Source organism: Buteo buteo, chromosome 15 (genome assembly GCF_964188355.1).
Source record: "Buteo buteo chromosome 15, bButBut1.hap1.1, whole genome shotgun sequence".
NCBI lineage: Eukaryota > Metazoa > Chordata > Aves > Accipitriformes > Accipitridae > Buteo > Buteo buteo.
Window position 1 is genome coordinate 20,867,873 of NC_134185.1, and position 26,589 is coordinate 20,894,461.

Consider the following 26,589-nt stretch of genomic DNA (forward strand, 5'->3'; position numbering starts at 1 on the left):
GATATGAGTACTCAAGTATATGAATGTAATGTTGCTGGTGCAGAAAACTAATAAAAAATGTACACTAGTGAAACTTACGCAGGAAGAGAAACAAAAAAACAAAATATGGGAGAAAACAAACAGCACACATCTATTCATGCCATTCCACCTTACTACAGCGTAAAAGATGAGTGTGACCTACAAAAATGGATTCTCTCTTCCCCTTAACTGTACAACACAATATTAAGTGGTGGCTAACTGAAAACCATAGTGAAGGCCACAGGTAGAAGAACATGGAAGGAATCAGATATAGAAGGAAGTTTCAGTGCATATGTGAACCTACAACAGTTTAATTCCTTCTATGTCTTTTTACCTTCCAAAGTTAACTTTTCCACAGTAACTCTTTGTGAGTTTATTCAGCCAAAATACACGAGAAAGTGATTTTCAGTGTCTAAGAACGGTTTACCTGATGGCGAGTATGGTAACAGAAACCCCTAGGGAGTACCAACATTTATAAGAGATGTAACATGATGAAGGTTTTTGAAGTTACTAAAGTCTATCAAAACTGACTGAAAGATATTCACAAAACCTAACTTAGCTAAGAGAGACCAGTCTTTCTTAAAAGAGAGAAGTTTCTTGGTGGGGTGAGTCAAAGTAAGAATTTAACTCCGGTGCTTCAACTGGAGCTCTCCCGAGAGCACCTCTGTTTCCATCAGCTATACAGAATGCTTTGGGAAATAGTCTTCCCAGACAAAGGCAAACTTCCTATAAGCGCCAGAACTTCAGTAATTTTGCAAAGAGTATCAAACATATCAAGCAGGAACAAGACTTCTACATTTCTGACATCACTGCTAAGACTTTCTGCAGAGGTGCCCTGCACACTAGCTTTGGTGGCCAGTGCTTCCACGAAGTCCAACAGATCTCTGCGGTAAACATAAGAAATGACACAACTGCTACCTCATAGCTAACTTCACAGGCATTCTGACCACAATCATAAAAATCACATCACATCTCTCTACCACAAAAAATATTTTTTACAAAGTGTTACAGCAGGCTGAAAAAAATAATAAAATTTAGTGAATGCAAATGTGTTTTAACTTCTGATCCAGCAACAGCAGGAGAGGGACTTTATGCCCCCAAGGTCAGTTACAGATTGAGCAATTCAGTAAAACTTAAAAAGAATGTAGTATGTTTTAGTTCTAGAAGCTGTAAGTGGACCAGACCCTCTGCTTGTCCCTTTGAGTATCCAGCTGCTGGCTGTTTTCAGAGAAAGTTACCTCATTAGCCACTGCCAAGTAAATAGACACTTTTATTTTTCTAGCCCAGAAAAAAACACTTGAAACAAGTTGCTAAAAAGCTACTTGTAGTCAAACACAGCATCTACAAATATAAAAAAGGATAGTTTTAAGGTCACCATTCTGTTAAGACAAAATATAAAACTGACAATAACAATTCTACCAACACCAGGTTGGAACAAATCCCTAGGTCTATGCTGAAATCAGTCACCTACATAGGAGGGCAAATGCACACCGCATCTGAAGTTACAAGATACGTGTTACTGAACTAAGCCATTTCAAGCTGACAGAGAAACAGAACTATCAGGAAACCAATGTTATCTGACTTATTAACTGAAAAGCATGTAATCTTGAAGCTACTTTGGATTGCATTTTATGTTCAGTGCTTAAAATGGCTAGAGATCTACATGGAGCAGGCTGCAACAGAACAAAACCTGGTCTATTGAGGCTTTTTATTTCTGTAATAATCCACGTAAACCATAACTAAGTCTACTTAAGCATTTATCACCAACAAACAATTCTGACAGAAGTAAAATATAATCATTCCTCCCACATGCTAATGACAGAATGGCTACAGTTAAATGGTATCCCATAATAATTTTACGTGTATGAAGTGTTCCATTTCATTTAGTGATATTATAAAAGTGATGCATTGGCCATAATGTTTACTGTTTACAATCTGCAGCAAGCTATACCCTTCTCATGGGAGATTAAATAACCAAGAAAACGTTATTCACACTATGTATTTGAGAAAAGTAGATCACTGTGCCAATTACAGATTCTTTCCTATATTAAGAAAGATGTATGCTAGCCTAGAAAGGAGAGGGAAAGAGGAGAGGGAAGACTGGAGATTTGTTTGCTTCCCAACTGAAAAGGAGGTCATATGTTCATGCATTGAAAAAGTTTTCCTTTAGTCCAACAATGCCTGAAGAGCAAAAATATTTAAATGTTAGTTTTGAGTAGCTGCTGAAAACACTTCGTTATAGGGAAAGAAAACTGAAAGCTCTGAAGAACTGTACAGTGACTCACAGGACTACAAACAGAAAGATCCAGAAGTAGTCAGATTGCAATTTTGTTTCCAGAGTATCCATTAGAGGTGAATATTTTAGTGATAGCATTTGTTTGAAGTATTCTTTATTAATATTGCTTATACACCATTTTCCACTCAGAGATCACAGTGATCGATATAGGCTGTAATGAATGAAGTGTAACACCTCCAGAAAACAGATGCTGCATTATTCGTTTTACAGTAAATTCATGTATGAAAAATTAAGTGACTTGCCCTAGTCAGAGAGCCAAAAGCACAGCTGTGAATATAATCCAGACACCCTACTTTCCAATGATCTGCAAACCACTAGACATTAGCCTTTCTAAAATGAAATGCAACCCTTTTCACCCTCTTTCTAACAAGTCTGGCAAAGCTAGTACTGAGGATGTTCACTTCACGCGGCCAACTTCTAAGATATCAAAAACTTAAAAATTAAAAAAAATAAAATTAAAAGAGATAAACTCGACTTTAGCGCAGGGATTACAGAACTCCCAAATCCCTCACTGTAGGGCTCAGTTACCCATGTCTGCCCTCCCAAGAGCAGAGTCAGCAATAGCTCACAGATTTAAAGCTGCTGGCCAGGCACAGGCTTGGTAGGAGGTATCAGGGTCACACATCATCCCAGAAGAACACCTGCTGCAGTCCTGATTCATGGCAGGCACTTACATCCAGGAGCTGCCACCGTCACATCCAAACGAGAGGAAGAAATGGATGGGATCATCAGAGAAACGTATACTGCCCCAACAGCTGTTCCTCCACACGTCCTGTCTCACGTGGACAGTTATCTTTAAGCTGCCTTCTTTAAGTCTCTCAGCACAGACTACACGTTGCAACAGCCTAGTGACTCAAAGCTCGGCAAAAGCTTAAAAACGCTCATCAGTAGCCCTGTTACACTAAAGGCTTTCAATGTGGTGGCAATTATGTCTTATGCTGTCTCAGCTCAGAACCTATTCTGCGCAGATAAAGCAGAGGGTTTTCTACCAATGCTTAAGAAGCCCCTAATGGTCTAAGGAAGACTTCAAAGGCTAGCAAAGCATTAAGACAGGAAGGGAGGGTAGACACAAAAACACTGATGACAAAATGCTACCAGTCAGAGAAGGTTAAAGAAAATGAATATTGCTTGGAGATGACAGCAAGCAATCATAATCTGATTGTCACCACTTATAACCTCAAAAATAAATGAATAGGAACTTGAGAAACAGCACGTGCAATTAATCAATTTTACTGCACAGATTTTTCAGATGTTCCCACAAATAGAAAAATCTCCTTAAGTGTTGGAGTACTTAATACACGTATACAGTATTTATGCACTCACAGTCTGAAAGATTAGAGTTGTAGAACATATCAATCACTTAAGGTTTTTTGGTTTTTTTTAAATAAATCACCAAAGAACATATTTTAGATAACCATGCTTTAAAACATTTGCCTGAACACACAAGGGGAAACCCATGTTACTCTATAAGTATGGGTAATGAGCCAGAGATTTAAAACATGTATCTAGTATTGAAAAATCAAGACCTGTTTCCTCACCTGCTACGGATCTCAGACCCATAACTAAAATCAATCGCATTTACAGTCAAACATACAACAGCCAAATTTCAGAAAGAGATTATCAAGAAAGAACAAGGTCAAAATTCACCTTACTGCAAAATCATACCATAAAACAAGGCAAGGTACAATTTGTGCATTGCTACAGGTGTACTAAAACTTGTCAGCAGGAAATGAACTCCTCTTACAATACAAAAGTCAAGGCCACTGGAAATGCGTCTGCAAAGAAGCCTCTGGAAATACCAGTGAAGCCAAATAAGAACATCCAAAATAAGGGCACGCAGTTTCAGTTTTACGTGAGTAAATACTGACTTTCTTTTCCAGCACAACACATCAGGTTAGTAGTGTACTCTGAAACATATATGAATTTAAAAAATGAATTGATTCAATCCTGCTGACCCCGTGCATGATTATATTCCTCCTGGTGTTCCACAAGCCACAGGCTTACAGAATTAAGCCCAAAGCAGCCCACTTAAAACAACAAAAAAAACCCCTACACATCATAGCTCCACCATGAAACCTCCAACCATGCCCCAAAATACTGTATTTAAACTTAACTCACAATAAGCCAGCAACCACTACACATTAAACAGACTCTCTAAAGCTAACATTGAAGTTCCACTTTAGCACCGCGGGTCTCTGTGACATTTCTACGACTGCAGTGGAAGCTTAAGAGCCCAAACACGTTGCGCTTTGGTCCTCCTATTCCCCACATTCCATCAACTGACCTTACAAGTTGGATCCAAAGGCAGAAAAACATTTGTTTCTTGTCCCTCCTCTTAAAAAAGAAAACAAAAATCTTTGCTAAGCTTATCATAATACCACAACCTGCATTTATTAACAATTCAACAAAATCCCCTCCAGCAGCATTTCCTAAAGTCAGGTATTTTCCATTTTTATTAAGAAGTTGATATGTTTCTTTCAGAAAAGTCTACTTAAAGCCAGTATCTAAATTCCCCTCCCTGAAAATAATGTTTATTTAAAAAGCTACATTTGTCCCCTGTACTCCTTTTGTTCACTCAAGACAACCAGATTTAGAGACAGAGAGCTTGAAAAACAAATCTTGTTTTTATATCATTACACCATAATCGTGGAGTTGCCAAGGACCACTACACAGCTACAACTTTTATTCTTTAAAAGAAAAGCAGAACATTTGTTTTGAACAAATGCTCATTTTTGGTTTACACCTGTTCAAAAATACTGTGCATCTTAAACTTGGGTTCTATTAACATTGCTATGTTTGCAGTTATAGCAAACAAGTTCTATCAAACAAAAACCACCACCCCTCACCCCCCAAAAAACCCAAACCCACAACTCAATGCCCCTGGAAAATTGCACTTCTTTTGTCAAGCCTCTGACATTTCATTGTTTAAAAAAAACACTGCCAATCAGTTCTTGTTTTACAGTCAAAGAAAACACTGCCCAACAATTCCAACTTTTGCTTATTGGCAGGAATGCAAGTCTTCCATCAGTTTCCCTTAAAAAGTAAAGTATGGATAACCAGCTTAGAAACCCTAAGAATCTCAACAGTATACAAAAGCTCCCAGCTGGATATTCCACAACCGACAATGTTTTCTAAAGCTCATAGTAACAAAACACACGGTTCAGAGCAGCGTCATTCTGGGCTTTTAAGTTGACTAGTTCCTCCATTTTTTTCCACCGGTTTCCTCGCAACATCGTTCTTAATATTAAAAAAACACGTAACTGTCAGCGAGACAGCCATAGTTCTTCCACCATCAAAGGACGTTTTTGCACGTCGCGTGGGGAAACGCATCCCTTGCGCGTGGCATTAGGCCGAAGCAACATCTGCGCAACAGAGAGTAACCGGAGGGAAGACCTGTTGCGGAAACGAAGGTCCTGGAGCGGAGAGCTAACCGCCCACGCAAAACCCCGCGCCTCGGGGCAGGGTTTCCCTGGGGACACGCCGGGGTTACGGCACCTCCGCGGCCGCCCTCGGGCACCCGCTCCAGCCACGGCCACGGCGCCCACCCGCCCGAGGGCCCGGTGCCGACCACCGACCCAGGCCTCAGCTCCTGACCGCTAGCGAAGGCCGAAACTTCCCCCAAGTTTTGACAAGCCTCCGGAGGGCTGCCGGCCCTTTCCTCCGCCGAGGCCCCAGCACCCCCGGACACCCCCCCACCCCGACCCGCAGCCGGCGGGGCGGTGGGCAGCTTCTCCCCGTCGGGCCGGGCGCTTACCGGGCAGTGTCGAGCAGCGGGTGCTTGGTGCCCACCAGCTTGCGGACCTGCATGGCGATGTTGCTGAGCTCGTCGCTCAGCAGGCACCGCAGGCTCATGAAGGACGTCGGGTACCCCACGATCTTCTCGGCCTCCGACACCACCTGGCTCCAGGACGGGCCGCCCGACGCCAGACCCCGGAGGCCGCCGGCGCCGCGGCCCCCGCGCCGCAGCAAGGCGGCCCACATCCCCCCCCGCCGCCGCGGGGAGACCCGCCGGCGCCGGTTCCTCTCTCCCGTTCCTCGCCCCGGCGGGGCCCCGCAGGCCGAGCGGCCTCGGACGAGTCCCCCTCCTCGCTCGCTGCGGCCAGAGGGCCCCGCCGTCAGCGGCCGGCTCAGCCCCGGGCGGCGGGACCCCGCGGCGGCCGCGGCGGCGGCCGGAGCGGGCTCATTGTGCCCTGGGGGCAGCCATCTTGGGCGTCGCAAAACAGGCCGGGCCGTAAAGCGAGGGCGGCAAGGCTCTCCCTTCCCCCTCCCACGCGGCTTCCTCGCCTGACGGCTGTGGCGGTTTGGCGGGGGTTAGCGGTGTCGGAGGTGAGGGGTGTCTGGATGAGGGAGGTCGGCTCCTGGGGAAGGGGCCCTGATCCCTGCAGGGCACATCTCCTCTTTTTCTTCACCCTAAGCTCTTGCGCTGGGTGAAGGGCTGCCGCCTCTCTTCCCCGCTCGGCGCTTGTCACCTCCCAGAGCGGTGTGTGTGGGCCGGGCAGAGGGCAGAGGGCCCGGCTGGAGGAGAAGCGCTCCCCGCGCTGGGCCAGGGCCCTTGGCTGGCTGGGGATGACCCGCAGAACGGGACGTGCTCTGTCTGCTCCCAGTGTTGCGTACAGAGACCAACGGGCAAGAGAGTTCAGGTTCCCACATGAAGTGTTCAACGTGTAGTCTTTAGCTACACAGCCATGTTTTCTATTTCAGGGGGTTTTTTTCATATTCTATTTTCATATTTTTCTATTTTCATTGTCCCATCCCTGGAAGTGTTCAAGGCCAGGTTGGATGGGGCTTTGAGCAACCTGGTCTAGTGGAAGGTGTCTCTGCCCATGGCAGGGGGGGTGGAACTAGATGGTCTTTAAGGTCCCTTCCAACCCAAACCATTCTATGATAATTGCAGTGTATGGGCATTCTGGGTTTGGTGGCGTTTTTTTTCCCCATAGTTGTTTGGGATGTGGCACCAGTAGGCCTTACTGCATGCTCTGTTTCCTTGTAGGTTTGTCCTATGGTGCTCTGCTGTGGCACAGCTGAGGGGTTTATGAACCGCCTCCTTGTGAGCTGAAGAGGTACTTTCAACCAAATGGTTAACATCAAAAGTGATAACTCATTTTGAGTGGCCACCTGAAGGCTTCTGGGTCCTGCAGTTCTGCAGTGTGGTCTACTGTATATCATACAGTCTTTCGTTTATTCTGAGCACAGCAATCACTGACACCTCTTTGCAGCTACATGCACCCAAAGCTTTTGTGAATTCAGAGAATGGATTTTCTGTACCCCAGAGGAGGAAAATTCACTGGCCATCTTCAGAAATTGCATTTGAGTGACTTCCTCAATTCCACAAATACTTCAGCAAGAATATGATCTATTCTGTCTACAATCACTTACATTCACTCCTTCTATAACTTCCAGGCTTTGTTGCAACAAATCAGGCAGAGTTCTGATGAGAAAACAGTCCCATTGACTACATTCATGTGAAAAATGAGGGTGTTACATTTTTTACCTTTACAAATACAAGATACAGGTCACTTTATTTTGTTTGCATTCTTCCACATGGTTAAAAAGAGTTACATTGAAGGATACTGTAAAAGAAGGTGCAAATAGAAAACAATTCCATCACAAAGAAGGATGAAATGCAGTCCAGAAAAGCACAAATAGCTCTTGAAAAATGGGGTGTTTATTGTTCTTATGCCTGAGATGACTCAAAATGGGCACCAAAACTGTAAAAGTTACTGCCCTAAGGAAGGGGGTTTGTGGAGTCAACAACAGCTGGACATGCCTGTGGCATCTCATAAGCGGCCTCTCCCAAACTGGAGAGGGGAAAAACTAGAACGGAGAGAACCTGCAAAAAACCTGGAAAGATGACAGGAGAGTTACGGTTCTGGTGTCAAAACTTTGCTTTCTCTGCTGCCTATCTCTGAGAGAATAAAGCTTTGCTTTGAAGGAGCTGCCACTGATTCAGTTTAGTTAGCTAGTGTCACAGAACAAACTGTTGCTAAATAGAGATTTTCAGCTCATGAACACAGTCTAAAAAATGACAGAAAGCAATGGCATGTTTCTGTGCAGAAAGACTAAGTTAATGAAAATTGCCGGAGGGATGCACTTAAGAGGAGCTACCAAGGCACCTCATCCTGTAATGGTGACAAGTTCCTTGATTCATTTCCTGAGCCATATCCATTCTTGCACTTAATGTGGTAAGTGTTCTGTGAAAAACTAACATGATTATGCAATTAAAGTCTGCTTAAAATAATACATATAAACTGAGGAGAACTAGGGTACTATGGGCAGTAAACCTACCATCTTCTAACATGTTAGACCTTAGCTTTTCAAAATCACTGTTCTTTGTGTTACAGCCTAAGAAACTGAACACTTCTGCCCCCTTTATGTAGAATTCTCCTAAGTCCAAATGGTTTAGAACTAGGTCAAGACCCTTGATATCCACAACGCTGCACACTGCCACTAGAGCTTCCTCAGGATTCACCAGCAGTAGACTGATGTTCTTTAAATGCAGCAATCGCCAGAGAAATAAAACACACATTTTGTCAGTGAGTTTCACAGCTTTTTTTTGACCACAGAGATTCTTTGAAAAGATTATTCTGTAATACACAAGGACGCTCTGTTTCTCACTCTCAGCCCAATGCCTTCATCCCTTTCCCTTAAGAACATAATTCAGTAGTCCATTTTTGACTCCTGGTCCAAGTACATGGTTCCTCTCTCCCGACTTCTTCGCTTCTTCACTTCAGTCCCACACACCATCCCTACTGGCTACTGTTCTTTCATTCTTGTCACAGCCTCCTCATCTTTTTCTCATTAAGTTCCAATCATCCTCTTGTCTGCACAGCCTGCATCCTAATCATGGACTCTTCTTCTTTTCATACATGTTTATGGGTGGGACTGTGGGGAGCAACAGCATAACCCTCTCTCAGTTCTTGCATTCACCTCCGCAAAGGCCTCTGTTGCTAGGAAAAGCCATTGCTGGAAAGCCCTGCCCATTCCCAGTAAACCTACAGCAGATATCCATTACTGTTGGACTTTTCAGACAGTAGAATTTGGAAAGACCATTCTGACCAGAGGTCTGTATTTACATTTCTTAATGGAAACAGTCTGAGACATTCCCCACCCATCAAATCCTTGGCAAATCCTTTGCCAAATTTCACTTTTAGAGCATGGGGAGTTTCTCAGTCATGCAGTCCAACAATATTTTTTAACACAAGCAAAATGTATTTTTTGCCAACCTTATTTTGCAAACTGACTGAAGTATTTTAAAAATCAGCTTCAAGCTGACACATCAGTCACAGAAAAAATCATTACAAATTAGTTAATATTTGTCAGTTACAGGCATCAAAAACCAGGGTCTTATGATGGGTAATGACGGACCAACTTATCATAGGCAATGCTGCTTGTGCTGCCCGTAATTTATACTATCTCAGTTTTTCTCTAAAAAAAAAATCAGAAGTAAAATTATGATGTACTTCTTATATTTTAAGTTGTGGACAAAACTGCGTGCTTTTTTTTTCTTTTTTTTTCCCCTTCCTTCTTGGCTCATTTCCCCTCAGGTTTAGCGAGAAAAACCCACACTATTTCAAGAGCTTCAGGGACTGTACAATAGATGTGTCTATTTCTTTAGAGTCTTAAGTAGAGAAGAAAAATGAAGCTCTTTTCTTCTCTATCAATTGACTTTGTTAAGCCTCCCCAGGAGGAGAAAGAAGCCACTGCAGGGGGCCAGTATCAAAGTTGAAGAACAAAGATGAAAGGTGAAGAGACACTTCTGTTTACATCAGCATGCTCTGGACTAATGTACCAGAGAATGCATCAAAGCCACCACTAATGCCAGCTCTGGGTATCTTTTCTAACAAATGGAATGTGGAAATATTTTCCTGACTACCATCTAAAGTAAAACAATTGCAAAGCACTCTCATTTGATTGGGAACATTTGACCTTTCAATCTTTCATAGTTACTCTGGCCTTATCCAAAATAAATGATCTCCATAGGAGAATGAGACTAGCAATGTTAATATATTATACTAACTATACCCTGCCTATATAACCAAATCTTCTTGTAGATGTTGCTTAATTTTTTAATATGTTAAAGCTTAGGTGCACTCTAGGCTGTTTACAGAAAAGAAAACTAACAAAAATACGTGTGTTCCTTCCAAAGCATCCAGGTAGTTGTTTCCCCACCCCACCCCCCCTACATACAGGGAATTGATTTACTCCATAACATCCTGGGGAAGTAGACAGTTATGATCATTTCCATTTTGGAAGTCAGGAGGTTTAACAGAAAGATTGTGTGATTTGTCCAAGGCTTTGCAAAACCCCTAAGGCGAACTGAGAAAAGAATCCACTTCTCTTGACCTCGTTGTCTGTGTCTTGTCTACAAGGCTGCCTGTCTTCCTACTAGCTGACAGACTACCGAGAAGGACGAAGGCCTTATTGATCCTATAGTTAGATGCTGAAAAAACAGCATCATGTAGCTGTTAGCATCATCAGTTGATTTCAGTAGGAGTCACATCCCTTGGACAGAATTTGGCACTGAAAGGTATTAATTTTTAAGCCTAAATATACCTACTGAGATACCAATATCAGAACATGATGTGTTGCTGGTTAATAAACGATAATAAATGCATAATTATTTTTATTTTATTTAACAAATAAATAAATATAGCTGTGATATATAGCGATCCTTTGTATGAGTAGGTGTATGTTACCCTTTTCACTCTGCACACAAAACGCAGTGATACAGTAGCTCATCAGTCCATGGCACGGATGAGAAGCCAAAGCTCCCGGTAGCTCTCAGCAGCACTGCACAGCCAGTGGGACGTGCCCCTCCTGTGCTGCACGCTTGCAGAACACAGCTCCCTTCTCACTGGCTCGCCAGCCAGCACTGCAAAGAAAACAAAATCAATTGAAATCCCTCCATTTCAGCAAGCTGAGTAGGAACAGGAGCAGACGAGTGTGCAGCTGATAACACCCCTCCTTCATAGAGTCACTGTTTTTTCACCTCCCAAACCAATTTCAATTGTAAGACAGCCTCTTAGGCCATCCCCTCTGATGGGCAGTGCTCCACTCAGGGGAATTTGGACAGAGACTCTCAAAACACCAATGTTTTGGAGCCGAGTAATCTACAGAAGAAGGAGGAGGAAGATAAGCACAATGTTAGTTCTGGTCATATGCAGTTGAAGCTGACAAAGCATCCATCATCCTGTACAATATTAGCCTTTAAATATTCAGCTTTATCAGTTCCCCCATTCCTAATCCATCATTAACCACCCCATGAAGCCTCAGCTGATTAGCCCCACCTCTGCAGCTTGGCAACCCATTAACTATTTATTATTTGTATTTAATTGAACTCTAGTAGCAGTGGAAAACTCCAACCAGACACATTTCAAAACCAGAACAAAGGAGATGGTCCCTTGCCTAAGGAGTTCGTGGTCTGGGCAAGAGTGAAATGCAGCAAAGAGGAAATGACAGCCATGCTGAACAAAGGCTTACTCACATGCCCTCTATTAAACTCCCGCCCCACAAATCTATAGATTTTCTATGGATTTTTTTTCCAGTGAGTTCTATCTCAGCATCCCTTAAAATCACAGAATATGATGCAATTTGGGAGGATCCAGCAGAAAAAAAAAGGGATTTTGAATGTTAGGTGAAAAATAGATTGAAAAACTCTATCTAAATCATTCCACAATTACTAGGTAGTGATACAACCCAGGTATTAAAGTCATAGTATAGGAGGAAACTGGCAAACATATACAACATACACATTTTATATGGATTTAAATAAATAAATGGAAGCATTTCTCAGTAAAAATGTTTATTTCTCAGGCACTAAATATATGTAATTTATGAAGTGTTGTTTGTATTTTGCTGCTTGCTATTCACATGCATAATCAAAACATAGATACAATACTAAATGTTCTTTCTGCTAGTAATGCTGGGTTTGAGGGGAGAAGATCTATACACTTTATTCTGTCTTTCTCTATTTTTTTACTTAGATGGGAAGCTATGTATTCTCCACTGAGGCTGGCTGTACATTTCTTCTGAAGTAAACTTTGCAGAAGTCACCAATGCCTTTGTTACCTCCACCTGGGCTTCTGTACTTTTCTATTTATGAGTCCCCTTTGAAGCGTGCCTGAAAGATCCAGTTCCCAAGAAAGCTACTACCCACTCCCTGAGCAGTGCTGCACAGCACGAGCATGTCGCACCAGAGACTCGGCACTGGCTTGCTGTTTACTGATCAACTTTAAAGCCCAGAGCACTCGAGGAAAAGGTTTTCTAAGGGGGTCCTCTCCCTCTGTGCCCACTCGCTACCTTGCTACCAGGTGGAGAGTAATGTCTTTCTGGGAACCAAGTCTCAATATGTAAAAGTCAACCTGGATGATAAAGAAAATGGTTTTAAAATTTGAGTTAGAAAGCCCAGGTTAAACAAAATCATTTGAATCCATCCTTGTAATTCTGTGTCTGAACAAAATAATGTATTTTAAGTAGCACCGACTAAATGGCTTTGGGGAAATTAAAACAAGATAAACAAAGGTATTCATCTATACTATACTGTATTATCTATACATTTTCCCCTGGTCTAGGTAAACCCTTTTGTTCAATATAGGTGTTTTTTCAGTACGATTCCCTCTGCTTTTGAATTTATCCTGTTATCAATCCATTGGAGACAAAGAGTGATGACCCTCAGGGTACAAGGGGGTGATGCATTTATTTTTACCTAGCACTTGCCTCACTCACATCTCTTCTCCTTTCAATTCCTGTAATTAAAATGTCTGCCTGCCACTTCAGTACATGCTCTAAAATGATTAAAATTTGAACATTGTAGCAATCATAGTTACTGCTGCTGTACAAGAGGAAGAACAATTGATCTAGGCCAACACAGTTAAGTAAGCTATAGAAAGGAAACCATAAGTTACTAATGCAAAATAGAATATAAAAGTATTGAGTCAGATGAAAGGAGCATCTAAGGTAGTATATCCTGTCCCTGATAAAAGCCAGTATCAAATGCTTAAGGGAAGAGAATGAGAAATCAAGCAAGTACGGAGAAGTATGTCCTGGGGTATGTCCACCCAGCTTCCACCTTACCACACTTTAGAGCCTTCTTGTTCCAGATGCTGTGTCAAGTCTACCACGTTTAATAAACCAAAATGGATCTGTTTTCCAGAACTTCCAAGTCTGGCTCTTCTAAACTATTCTTTGAAGCTATTTAGACTTTTGCTCCCCCAAACATCCTGTGGACATTTGTTCCACAGTTTTATTATGCATTATGTGGAAGAAATCCCACTTCATCATGTTTATTTTAAGCCTCCTAAATACTAGTTTGCATTCAGAGCCAATGAGGCATGCCCAAGCTAGTCTAAAAGAAGCCTTGAACAACATCTCCATCTCTTTCTGTTTTATTAATTCCCCCATCTTCTTTTTTTCTCTCTCTCTCATTCCCTCTTTCTTTTATCCTCATATTATCTCTGGAGGGTGTTACAAGCTATGCAAACATCTGATTTACAAACACATACCTATTACATACCAAAATTCAAATGACCAAAAGCACAGCAGTCCTTCAGAGACACACTCTTCCACGACGATGTCACTTGCTTGTAAGTTTAGTCTTAAACTTTGGCACCTCGGTTCCTTTCTGAGCTCCTGAGTGACGGTGACCTGGTTTTTGGAGGTGCTTAGCACCCACCACCTCCCGGGGGGAGCTGCAGGCACTCCACACGCACAAGAGAACACTTTTATGCAAAGCATCTGCCTGGCTCTGGGCACTCAAGTATGAAATTGTTATTCTGGATTCAGCTTCACAGTGTAGTGACACAGGAAATCGTCCGCCCCGGAGTGAAATTAAGAACCTTAGAGCTGGCAGTGCAACCCTTACTTATGGTGATTTAAGGTAAGCAGTCCTCTTGAATTAAATATTACTAAATGTGAGTCTTCCCATTTTTTCAGGATCAGTGGCAAATGCTATAGAGGACAGTCATCTTACAGACTTTCTGTAGTATAAATGTATGGATCATTGCTATATCAGCAGTCCTGCAGATCATTGCTGTATCAGCAGTCCTGCCTGGACATCTGATTTTCAGCTTCATATCTGTTTCCACAGTAAAACACACCAAAACTTTAACATACACGTTCACCTGCACAATCATCCAATAGATACACTTTCCATCTGCCCTATATTTTTTCCTCTTTCTCTGTTCCTCTCTCACTCTTGGAATTTGCTCAGACCTATTCTCTAGCCAAAAGTCTCTTTTTTTTTTCCCTTCAGTGTACTCCTCTTTGCATTTCTTTTTGCTTTCTCACCACCTTTCTATGTGTCAGCCTTGTTCCAGTTCTTCTCCCCAATGGCATTCAGAACTCCTGCTACTTTCATACACTCTCACCATTTTAAGCCGCTTTCCCACATGCTCCCTTTCACGGAACACCTTCCTTCCACTGATTTCCGAAGCACAGATGCTTGTTCGCTTTCCATGATGGCAACAACAGCTCTAAAAGAAACATATCATTTCCCCTCCTGCAATTCATGCACAAATGCCTGGCATGTGCTGCCTGGAGAAAGCCTTTCAACTTTGAATTTCCTTGCCTTTGTGGAATCTGTGAAAAAGTCTGATAAATTACAGCTTTGGCAGTTATTTCAAATAACTTTATTTGCAGCCAACTGAGGCAAAATCTGTCAATGGTGCCATCCCAGTGTTCTTTCAAAGGTCGTTGGCGTTTCATGAGTGAGCTCAAAGTCAAGCTGGTTCAAAGGGAGGCTCACATTTCATTTTTTTCCGAGAAGGTTAGATTACATGTTCTAATGGTGACAGGACTGCCCTACAAGACATAAGAGCTGGGTTCTAGTCGAGGCCGCGAGACTCTTCAACTACATGTGTTTTGTTACTTTATCTCTCTCCCGATGATTTCGCATCTGCAAAATAGCTGTAATGCTAACTGGTAGTTGTAATATTAGTTAACAACAGACAAGAAGACCCCAACTAATCATATGGGTGGCTAGGTTTTGAAGATGGCCTTGGACCTGGTTTTGGTGTTGGCAGTTCAGGTAGAGCCAATAAACCTCAGTCTACAGCTCCTCACACCAGGGCTTAAAAGGCACTAGCTGTGACACACTTACAATATGCAAGAGGCAATTTCTCACGTTGTTCCGGGGGGTGAGAGGAAGCAATAATACAGACCCTTGGCTCTGCAAGCCAATTGAATTGCTGCCTGAGCTTGCAGGAATGGTGGTGCACCTGGGGACCTGTAGTGCTACTTGGAATAAACCACAGCGTGGCCCACAGCATGTATGTGGGCAGGATTTCAGTGCATGCTAATCGAGATACGCATGGAGTTCCCCTTGACTCCCAGAAGTTACCCAAAGCTGAAGTCTTGTGGCAAGCCTTCGCCGGGCTGGCTGGGTGGGATGGAAGTTGTATGTGATTGTCTCCCATCAGCACCCTCTGAAAGGGAGTAGTCTGCTTTAACTAGTAGTGTTGTGAAAATAAATTGATAACCAAACCTGACTTCAAGAATCTCGGGTGGAGATGGATACATACATTGATCCTGTTTTAAGGCAAGAAACCCTACCTGTGTAGAGAAGGATTCTCAGGACTGTCTTTGAGCAAAATCTATTTTTGGTTATGGCAGTAAGAGACATAGATTATTATCATTAATGGTACATGCATGATTTAATTAGGGAAAGCAACACAGTTCAGGAAAACAAAATCTTTCCAGATAATAGTTATACTAATTACCTAAAAGATCATAAATCAAAGCAAATTGAATAAATTGCAGGAGAAATGGGCTGATGAGTATCTCATGAAGTTCAGCAAAGAAATGTGAAGTCCTGCACCCAGAGAGGAATAGTATTTGTAGCAATACGGGTGCAGGACCGGCTAGAAAACAGCTTTGCAGAGAAGGCCCTGAGGACCCTGGCATTCAAGAAGCTGAATGTGAGCCAGCAGTGCACCCTCGCAGCAAAGAAGGTTGGGGTGCATTAGGAAGAGCTCTGCCAGCAGGTTGGGGGAGGTGAGCCTTCCTCTCTACTCAGCCCTGGTGACACACATCTGGAGTGCTGGGGCCAGGTCTGGTCTCCCCAGTATAAGAGAGATATGGACACACTGGAACAAGGACAGTAGAGGGCCACAGAGACGAAGAAGGGACTGGCACATCTGACGTATGAGAAGAGGCAGAGAGTTGTGGGGTTGTTCAGCCAGGAGAAGAGAAGCCTCAGTGGGCATCTCATCAATGTGTATAAATACCTGATGGGGGAAAAGTAGAGATGGTGGAGCCAGGCTCTTCTCCCTGAAAGGACAAGGGACACATGGGCACAAACTGAAATACAGCAAATTCCATTTAAACATAAGAAAAAGGGTTTTTTACTGTGAAAGTGATAAAACAGAGGAACCGGTAGTCCAGAGACGCTGTGGAGTCTCCATCCTTGGAGATATTCAAAACATGACTGGACACAGAACCAACCTGCTCTGCTTTGAGCAGGGAGGTTGGACTATATCATCTCCAGACGTCCCTTCCAATCTCAGCTATTCTTTGATTTGCTGAATAAAGAACATTTTCCTACCTGAAAATAGGTGCCACATCCTAGTCCTGAATATATTTCTCTTGTACGTTCTCAAAATATGTTTGGGGTTTTTTTGAGTCTTTTTGCCACAGAGATGTGAATGCATTGCCATTACATATTAGGATGTGTAAAATTCATGTAAATATAACTGAGAAGATCAAGAGATTGAATCACATGTCATGTAGGATTCTGGTGAGATGCTGGCAGGAAAGCAAGCATTGCAGTAGAAGAGTAATTGTCAAATAATGACACGTCAAAGTCCAACTTTACCCAAGTCTAAATCATTTACTATATGTCACTGTAGATACCTTGACATGTTTCTTTGGGTCCAGGAAGGAAAAGAATAACCCACTGTATCTTGTATATGCAATGCAGGGGGTAATTTGGACAAAATGATATAATGTTTTGAAAGCATGACAAGAAAATTAAGGATGAAGAAACTCCAGAATGACTTTTATGAATGAAAAGAACCTGTAATTGTTTTCCATCCCTTGACAGACGTTACTTAAACTGACATACTATATCATGCAACAAAGCTCACAGAGGGAATACAGGATTATAAGAAAATGTATAAACCGCTATCTTTATTGTAAAAAATTCTATTCTTCAGAGAAAGACAAAGAGAGGAGGGCTTTCTTTTAGGAAGAACTTGATGTAGAATACTGTAATAAAATTTCCAGGAATGTATCAGCACAATTGATTTATAAAAAAAAAGAATGAAGTTAAAAAGAAGGGAGAACTTTCTGCTGTATCCTAATCCCACACAGCCTCTCCCCTTCTCCTGTCATTGTAGCATCTGAGAGATTTACCTGTTAAAGTGAAAACAAGAAGACTCTCTCCAGCCTTCTTTTGTGTGGAGAAGTAAAAGAATGGGAAGGGCTTGAAATGGCTGTTGTTGAGAAATGACAGGTGAAGAAATGAGTGCCTTGACTGTAAATATTCTCAGTTCACCTTGGAGGGAGCTTTACAGCTGCAGAGAGCGCAAGTCTCCACCCCTCACCAGTTTTGCTTCTGACTTTGACAGTTCCCTGCTTTCAAGGTATGTGAGAAACAGGCTGGACATGGAGAGAGCAGGAGGGTCTCTCAGGTACCTCAGACCTTCTCCAAAGCACCCGTTGGAGGTCAGCATTTTGGGTGTCAGCCACAAAGAAATAAGGGGCCCTCAAGAAAGTAGGGCTTGGTATATGCTCTTACCAACCTGTATGACAGAGCAAGTAGACCACTGTTTTGAACACAATGAATTTTAAAAGATTCACAAGTTTCGTTCAGAGATACAGTCCGTAACTGTAATGAAGTCTAGAGGTTGCAAATGCATAGTTTGTCACAGCCAAGTTCAAATCTGGTATAATGTGTCTAAGATTCTTGCTCATCCATAGGTCCTTCATTTTCCTCTACCTGATCTTCGGCATTATATTGAATATGAAAGCGTCACAGCAGCATCACTGAATAATGATAGTGGATAGATAGGGTGTAGCAGTAGACAGATGATAAAGATTTTTCCCCGAAGTCAATACTGGTGTCCGGGCCGTATTTTACTAATTTGGTTTTTAATGCATTGCTGATACTTTTTTAAAGGCTTAATATTGATTGATTTTTAATGGTGTGGGTGTTCTCTGATGCCGAAGAAGGAAAAGACTTGTCCTTGCCTACTTTTGATGTAGGGAACATGAGAAATGAAACAAGAAACAAAAAAGCATTTTAACAGAAGACTCGGAATTATTTAACAAAGAACCAGAGAAGCAAGTTAACATTTCTTTCTGTTTATGAAATCATGTGAAGTTTCGGGCAAGAAGAGCAATCATTAATTAATGTTTTAATAAGTTAAATAAAGTTTTGCTCTGTTTGCCAGAACTTTAAAAAGCATTAACAGTATTAAGGCCCTATCTTGCCATTAATCTGTACAGATTTGACACTGACACCCCAAAGCAGCACAAAAAATGAAATATTCATCAATATTAAAGTACCTCCAAGCATTTCCAGGCCTTCATATTTGGAAAGCTGCCACTACTCCCATCTCAACTGCCATACCGTGTCTGCTTTGGAGAGGCTACCTCTTGACATTTTGCAGAACAGCCTCTAATCGTCTAAGGAAATTCTGGATTGACATTAGTATCCACAGCAGAAAGGAATCTACAGACACTACTGTGTGTGAGTAATGCTGTGGGTGTTTGTCCAAGCTCAGGAACGAGTGGAATGTATCCCTTCTCAAAGGTATGGGTGAAATAACATCACTGAAGTGGAAGTGGGGATTGGGTGGAACTGAAGCGAAGGAGAAGTTCACATGTGTGTTTTCCATGTGTCTGAAAATGGCTGGCTGTACTTATGAAAAAAAAAAAAGATTGGGAGCCAATATTTTAAGTATTCAGTGCATTCATTTGCTTCTGATGGCGTAAATAATCACCTTAGCGTGTCGTGCAAAAAGTCAAAGGAACGTTTCCAGTTCACAAAAAAAAAAAAATCAATGTAATGGTACTTTTCTATGAACACATATAATGAATTTCTTTGTTTAATTAAACACTTCATCAAACCAAATACCTGAATTTAAATTGCTGTTTATTATGGCTTCACCTCAGATACAGGTGAAATGGGAATAGGTTAGCTTGTGAAAGGCTGCGTAGACATACGTTCTCCACGGTGACTGGCATTACCAAGCAACCTGATGGAAAGCTGACAACACCTTGGCAGGCGGGGAACAATAAGGTAAATTACCAGCAATATTAAGAGAAAGCCATTAAGAGCCACATCCTTACTTCGGCCTGCACCGTCTGCGGCTGTTATTCGGGAAAAAAACAACCCCAAGACCCCCCTTTTCACCTTCAGCCGGCTTTCCCCCCGCACGGGTGGGTGTACCTGTGTGTCTCTAGACGTGCACGAACGCACGCAGCCTTCTGCTTTTCCACACCTTGCGGGATCCCGGGTTCCATCCCGCGTTTCCCACCGTGCTGAGAGGGAGAGGAACGGGAGGGGGAGCTCTCGCCGCGGCCGCCGCCGCGGTCCCGGGCAGGGACGATCCCCCCCCCACCCCCGTCCGCCCCCGTTACACCGGGCCGGGGGCCGCGGGGCCTCGGGCCCTTCCTCCCGCCTCCCCCCTGCCCGAAGGGCCCCGGTTGTGCCAGTTTTGCCTCTGAAAACGGTGGCGGCGCCTGCGGTGCGCCCCCGGAGCGCCGTCTCTGCCGACGCCGTCGCCTCGTAAAATCTTTCGCTTCGAAGCCGTCGCGCCGCTTGCGGATCTCCCGGCTGGGAAATCAGGCCCGGTTGTTTGTCTCGTCCTCTCCGGTAGGCGAGAACGAGAAGAAATAGCTCAGTAGTAACGCTAAAGAGAGTGACGCGTTAATAAAGGCAAGCTGAAGAACGAACTTAGTTATAGCCGAGCGTCGCTTCCCTGTTCGCTAAAAAGCAACTCCGGTAGGTATCCGCATAGGTGCCCTTTTAAAACATGCAAATACTAATAAATAGGAACATGAATAATAGAATATAGATTAAACCTGGGGCGATTTATTTTAGGCAGCTCATTCGCACCTGTTGTTTTATGAACAATATTTGTTTTTCAGAGGTCCAAATTACTGCGCTTGCAAAAATCCAAGTGCAAATTCAGAGCTGGAAATGCAAAGCCATGATAGAACAAAAATACAGAGCTTGGCAAAGCGCCTTGTACATAAAACACACGCTCGGGCAGCGGACGGAAAAGCTAAGGTCTTGCCGTGGCTCAGATACAGCAGGGACCCAAACCTCAGTCTTGCAGGTGACTTAGCGACCACCGAAAGGCAGATCACGTGGCTTTTTTCTCCCCAATTTTGACAGTAATCAATGAGTGAAGCAAAAAAAAAGCCACCCCAAAACCCTTCAACAGGCAAGACAGTGAGAAACTTACCCTATTGCACTGTGGTTAGGGCACGCACTCATTGTGGGAAGTTCCTACTCCCTTTCGAGATGAGTTACAATAAGAAGTATGAAGCTTTTCCCCCCTCATTTTCTTATTTTTCCTTTGAATGAGAACAGAATTGTATTTTGAAAACCCTGCTTTTTTTTTTTTTTTTTTAAGAAAATGGGATTCTTGCTTTCCAATGCACACTATATAATAGACTGATTTAAAATCAGCTCGGAAATTTCACAATGAATTTGGTCTAACTAAACTCAGGAGCAGAATCGTCACCGATTTCCAGAGGATCAGGATTTCATCTTCGGCTGGTAACTGCCTTCTGATACCACATACCCCAGTATCGCTGTCTGGTAGACTAAACGTGAGCAGCCCTATTGATCCAATCAGCCACCTTTATTCACCTGTTTAAGATGTTTGCAGAATCCACATCGAGCGCTACTGAACCAGGTTTCTTTACCAAAAATACAGGTTTTCACGCAAGAAATATGTGCTTTCACAGTTCAGTATACGTATTTAATGTTAGGGTCTCCATAATGTAAATATCAGATTTATTTTCTCATAACTTTTGGGAGACGTTCAGATCAATGCCATTGTACGACTGACAAATTTATGGCTTCCATAGATTCTGATATTCTGTCTCCCCTTACGAGTTCATGAGCTACCATTAAAACCTGAAAGTGTTCCTTTTTGTTAGTCATTCCCTCCCCAGTAACAAGTGGAATAATTAGACGGTTTCCAAAACTTATTTTGGTACCTACGATGTGTGTCAGATAACGACTGAGCACTCTAAATGCATGAACTTCTGTGTTGACAGTTGATGGTCCTCCATATGCTATCACTAGAAGAACAACTTCCCAAGAATATGTAGTATAATAATATGCAACATATAAAGGTAATAACAGCTCTAGAAAAGTAGGAATCGTGACAGTTGCAGAAATAATCTGCTGTCAGATGAAGAGATACTATTATTAGGACACAGAGAGGTAGAACTTTTGTATCCATCCCAAGCCTGTACTAGAAACTGAGAAAAACAGGATATGCTCTAAGACCATGGCTTTCCTCTGGTGGTTGATGAGGTACTGGGGGACTGGAGGCTGTTTTTAAGGAGCTTACCAGAAGTAACTGAGAAAAGTGAGCCTACCGTCAGGAGGCATAAGTTCACGTCTCCATTCAAAAATATTTGGAAAAATACCAGGGAAAAAAACCCCTAACTGAAAGCCACTGGTTTTGGTGATCAAGAAGCGAGGATCAGTATTCAGAATTGGTAGCAAGAGGGGCAGGAAGTGCTTAAATTTACAACCAAACCTTCAGCCGTTAGTCAGGAAAACCGGAATGACAGATTTGATCCTGAAGACGTTCGTTTTGGTCTACTCACTGTAACCTGCTGAAGACAATTCGCACCATTTGGGCTTGCAGATACACTCTCCAGAGTCCCTTCCAATACTAAAGGAAATTCTGTTTATGTTGGGAGTTTGGGATTAATCTTTTTGTCAGATTATCAACTCAGCCTGTTAAATTTATGCAGCGAAACAGTGCTTTATTACAATATCTATAGTAAGTGTTGAGAAGTAGCCTTCTTATGTTTCACGGAACAAGAACCATTTGAGGCAATACTCTGTTTAGCAGAAGTTCTAGGGTTTTCATTAAAACTCTGCTATCAGCTCTACAAAGAAACTAGTGATACGTGCCTAATACAAGAATGAATTTTGCCTTTTTCACCAGAATGGCTTCACGTACCAGCAAGGTAGTGGTGATTCAAAGCAGAATAGTTGTCTGAGGTTGGCTTGCTTTTTCCAGCTAAAGGTTTCAGAGAGCTCCGAGGCTACATGAGATTGTGTAGCCTTCCCCTTGCATTGCCTGTGTTATCCCTACTGTGTGAGAGAATACCTCGAGATTCTGGGAATGTCTCCCGTACTTGATGAGAGCTCAACCGTACCGATTTGTTTGTGATAGAATACGGTGAACAAATCATAGAGATGAGGTCGCGGATGGTGATGGGGCGCAGAAGGAGGGAAACTCCCTTATTAAGCACCATCCTTTGGAGGTTACCTGTGGAGTCGCAAGTCAGTTTCCCCAACTTTCAGATCTCATTGTATTTTAAAGTATTACAGATGAGAAACAAATAGATCTCAGCTTCTTCTCATGCTTGCTGCTGGTGAGTCTGAGGCCAGACCTTGTGTTCCTGGGGTGCGCAGAACGGACCGAGCCCCTGGCATGACCTTCTCTGTGACTGACTCCTGCAGCTCCTTGCTGCCGGCAGAGCCTTCTTGAGGGTCTCCGCGAGGTCCTGCCGCTCTGCGAAAACGAACAATCGGATCTGGTTTTTTTTCCAAGATCTGCCTGATTCTTTCAGGCAGCGAGGGGAGTGGCAGCACCTTCGCTTCACAACGGCCGTGACCTTACCGCTGCGGATGGGCTCTAGGATTTTACCGACTGCAGTCTGGTTGCTATCTCGCCTTTTGATGCTCGCTGCTCTCACAGCTGAGGCTATGCAAAATCCCAGTTTCTTCCCATTCTCCATGCCACAGGGGAAAACGCGCTCCGTGTCTCTAATCACTCTGCCATCTGAAGCAGGCAAGCAGGGCTCATTTTAGTCACGAAACGAGCAAAGGAGTTCTGCTCAACTTTTCATACTGAAAAATGTCAGTGATTTAAGCTTCAGAAACAGAGAATGTAAATTAGACATTGTTGCACGCAAAACGAACTTATCTTTGACAGGCTAAACAGAGATTTTTATGGGGAGCCTACTCATACCCACACGGAACGCAGTTTATCTTTCAACCGTGGGGTGTTTTTTTTTTTTAGGAAAAAAAAAAAAGATTATAATTTTAAGGTGTACCGCAATCCTAGTGAGAAACCCCGTACCATTACAATTTTGACTCACGGAACAATGGACACCCCCGTACCGTATTGTATCGGGTAATTAGGGACTGCCAGGGAGCGGGAAAGCACAACCCAGGAATAATCAATGTATCCCCCACAGCGCGTACTGTAATCCGGCACCTCGCCGCTGAAGCGCGTCCCACCGAACCATTCATCCTCACCTCCCAGGCGCGGATAAAGGGGGGGGAAGAGGAGTAACCAAACCTCGGCACGGCGGAGAGCCCCGTCTGACCGCGGCGGGGACGGGACGGCACCGGGACCCGACGGGACGGGCGCCGGGGGAGCGCGGGGGGTCGGCCACGCAGCGGGGGGGGGTGGGGGGCAAGCCGGGCGGACCCCCCGCCTGTGCGTGGGACACCCACACGGACACACACACACACACACACACACGGCCCCCCCTATGCCGGCCGGGGGCGGGGGCGCGCCGCCCCCCTCCGCTCCGCCCGGTGCTCGCCGCGGCGCTCCCCCCCCCCCCCCCCCCCCGCCCCGGCTCCCATGGCGGGCAGCGGCGGCCGATTCGGTGGCGGCAAGCCCCGCCCGCCGGCGGGCCGAGGCCGGCCTCCCCCTTCCCTCCGCCGCCCCCTCCGCGGCAGCCCGCCAGCAGCGCCACAGCAGGCGCGGGGCCGGCTCGCTCCGCGCTGCCTCTCGCCCGCCCGCCCCGCCGCCCCGCCGCCCCGCCGCGCCGCTCCCATGCAGGCCGGCGGCGAGGCAGAAGATGGCTGACTCGCCGGGGCACCCGCGCCCCTGCCCGCCCGCGCCCCCCGCCCGCCCGCCGCCGCCGCCGCCGCCGCCGCCGCCGCCGCGCTCCCCCCGGGCCCTCCGCGGCGCCGCCTGCCACCACTGAGAGCCGCCGCCGCCGCCCCCCCCCCCGCGCCCCTCCCGGCCCCCCCAGAGCACCAGCAGCCATTTCATCTCCACCACCAAGTAGGCGCAAAAAATGGCAGAAATGGAGAAAGAAGGGAGACCTCCCGAAAATAAAAGGAGCAGGAAGCCGGCTCACCCGGTGAAGCGGGAGATCAACGAGGAGATGAAGGTAGGTGCCCGTGATGGGGAAGGGAGCGGGGGTCCCCCCCCCCGCGCCCCCCCCTCCCGCCTCCGTGCATGGCGATGAAATAAGAAAGGATCTCTTGTCATTTTTTTTTTTTTGTAGGATGCACTGAATGTGTCTCAACTCCGCCTCCTGGGCTGAAAACAGAGACGAATTCACAGGCTGCAAATCCTGTTCATTGACCAGCTTTGATTTATTTATTTTTTTTAAAATAACTCTCCCTCGTTGGGCTTTTAAGCTCCTGGGGTGCCAGTGACGAGCCTTTTTTTTTTTTTTTTTTTTCCTTTTTTTCCCTTTTTTTTTTTTTTTCTTTCTATAGCCATCCCCTCAGGTAGCTGGGAAGCCCTAAAGTTAGGAAAGAAAGGGACCTCTTTTAAACACTGTATTTCTCTCCTTTTTCAGTAGCCAGCTGCAACCGTGTAATTAAATTGTCAAAGTGAAATGTTACGGTCTGAGCCGCGCATCCTTCTCGCACTTGAGCGCGGAGACCCCTTTTTCTCTCCTTCTCCCTCTCGCCTCCTCCTCTGCTTTCCCGTGCTCCGCTTCGCAGTTCGTCACGGCGGCAGAGGTGTTGCGGGAGGGCGGCTGTCCGCGGGCTGCTCTGCGTGGAAGTGTATTTGTCGTGCGGAGGGGCTGTCCTGCCGGATAGGAGCCGGTGCCAGTCCAGCTGTGCGCTTGAGGCGGCCGCTCCAGATGTTAGGATGGCTGCGATCGCACAAAACTCACGTTATTTCGGCGGTCCTGGGGTTTTGCGTCTTGTTTTCCGCGTCTGTTCCGTGTCCGTTTGGTTTACGTCTCCAATTCCCCAAAGTTGGGAACGACGTATTGCGAGACTTCGGCTGAACTTGTTGTTGTTGTTTAATGTGCAGATAAAGTGACTAAAACAGCGTAGTCTGGTTATGAGATAAGGCTGCTGACGTTTAATTTGAACACGTAATTTATTAACAGGCTGATTGTAAGTGGAGGACTGCCTGGAAAATGTCACACATTCACATAGTACGTGTACCATATAGGCGAGCATGTAAATACGCATGATGCCTAGCGAAAACCCCTTTGCTTTCCGGAGCATTGATCTTCCCATGTAAAATTGAACGGGAATGCACAGTCCCCTCCCCTCTCCCCTCTTTTGCACACCACTAATTTCGGTTAGGTGCCCTTTCCTGCCTAAGGCAGGCGTTCTTGCTCCTGCTGCCTGCGTAATGAGCGTGTACACAGTTCTGCGTGCACATCAACTGGAAATGTGGACAAGAGTAGTATTAGGGGAAGGAACAAAATAACGTGTCGGTGCATCTTCTTGGGAACAGACCGTGCTAGTTTTGGGTCCCGAGGAGCGCTATTATTCCTTGCGAGATATATGGCACATCCTATTTTCGGAGAGGGCTCTGTGCAGGCACGGAACAGTAAGGGTCATTGCTCATTGTAATCCCACATGGTTTGGAGGACTGCAGAGGTCTGTAGTATAGGGCATTGGCCCCTTAGAGCATCGCCTAACGCGATCTATATGGATTGCAGCTTTTAAGTTTCATAGGTTCTAGAATTACAAATTAGCTAATTTTAATCAAAACATGTGAAATGTTATCCTGGCTGGATATAAAGGCTGACTGTGCTGGATCCTCTGGGTTTGTTTTGTTTACTTTGGCTGCAGGCACACTCAGCGGTTTGGGAGATAGTTGTTCTTCTACAGTATAACAGATGTTTGTCTGAAAGGGTGAGGAAGAAACAAAAACAACATTGTGTGAAGGAGAAAAATTACACAATTTTAAACTAATGCTTTGGTATTAAGCACTGGCGTTAACCTTCATGTAGAGAGTCTCTCTTTTTTAATCGTGGGTAGCTGCTTAAGGTTAGAAACCTCAAGATTTCAGCTGACTTAAAAATTAAAAGTGGGTAGAAACGGCATTTTGAACCCATGTGATTTCTGGTCG

At 44.4% G+C, this 26,589-nt stretch overlaps 2 protein-coding genes and 2 long non-coding RNA genes across 5 annotated transcripts in view; 2 read left to right on the forward strand and 2 right to left on the reverse strand.

The window, feature by feature from the left end:
- The window catches only part of PDSS2 (decaprenyl diphosphate synthase subunit 2), a 122,659-nt gene extending 116,136 nt beyond the window's left edge, over positions 1-6,523 (reverse strand). Inside the window, exon 1 of the mRNA XM_075046716.1 lies at positions 6,069-6,523. Within this exon, the coding sequence (XP_074902817.1) occupies positions 6,069-6,295 (227 nt within the window). The 5' untranslated portion in view covers positions 6,296-6,523. The remainder of the gene's footprint in view (positions 1-6,068) is intronic.
- Positions 6,524-6,595: 72 nt separating this feature from the next.
- LOC142039787 (uncharacterized) lies at positions 6,596-12,979 on the forward strand. Its single transcript, XR_012653059.1, has 3 exons — positions 6,596-6,640; positions 7,305-8,496; positions 12,298-12,979. It is a non-coding gene; the product is annotated as an uncharacterized LOC142039787 (long non-coding RNA).
- A 6,981-nt stretch (positions 12,980-19,960) lies between these two features.
- LOC142039785 (uncharacterized) lies at positions 19,961-24,710 on the reverse strand. Its single transcript, XR_012653057.1, has 3 exons — positions 24,617-24,710; positions 23,137-23,298; positions 19,961-23,028 (listed from the first exon to the last, which is right to left on the reverse strand). It is a non-coding gene; the product is annotated as an uncharacterized LOC142039785 (long non-coding RNA).
- Positions 24,208-26,589, forward strand: part of SOBP (sine oculis binding protein homolog) — a 118,942-nt gene continuing 116,560 nt past the window's right edge. For both annotated transcript variants that reach the window (XM_075046719.1, XM_075046720.1), the window contains exon 1: positions 24,208-24,649. In XM_075046719.1, coding sequence (XP_074902820.1) covers positions 24,554-24,649 — 96 coding nt within the window. In that variant the 5' untranslated portion in view covers positions 24,208-24,553. The remainder of the gene's footprint in view (positions 24,650-26,589) is intronic.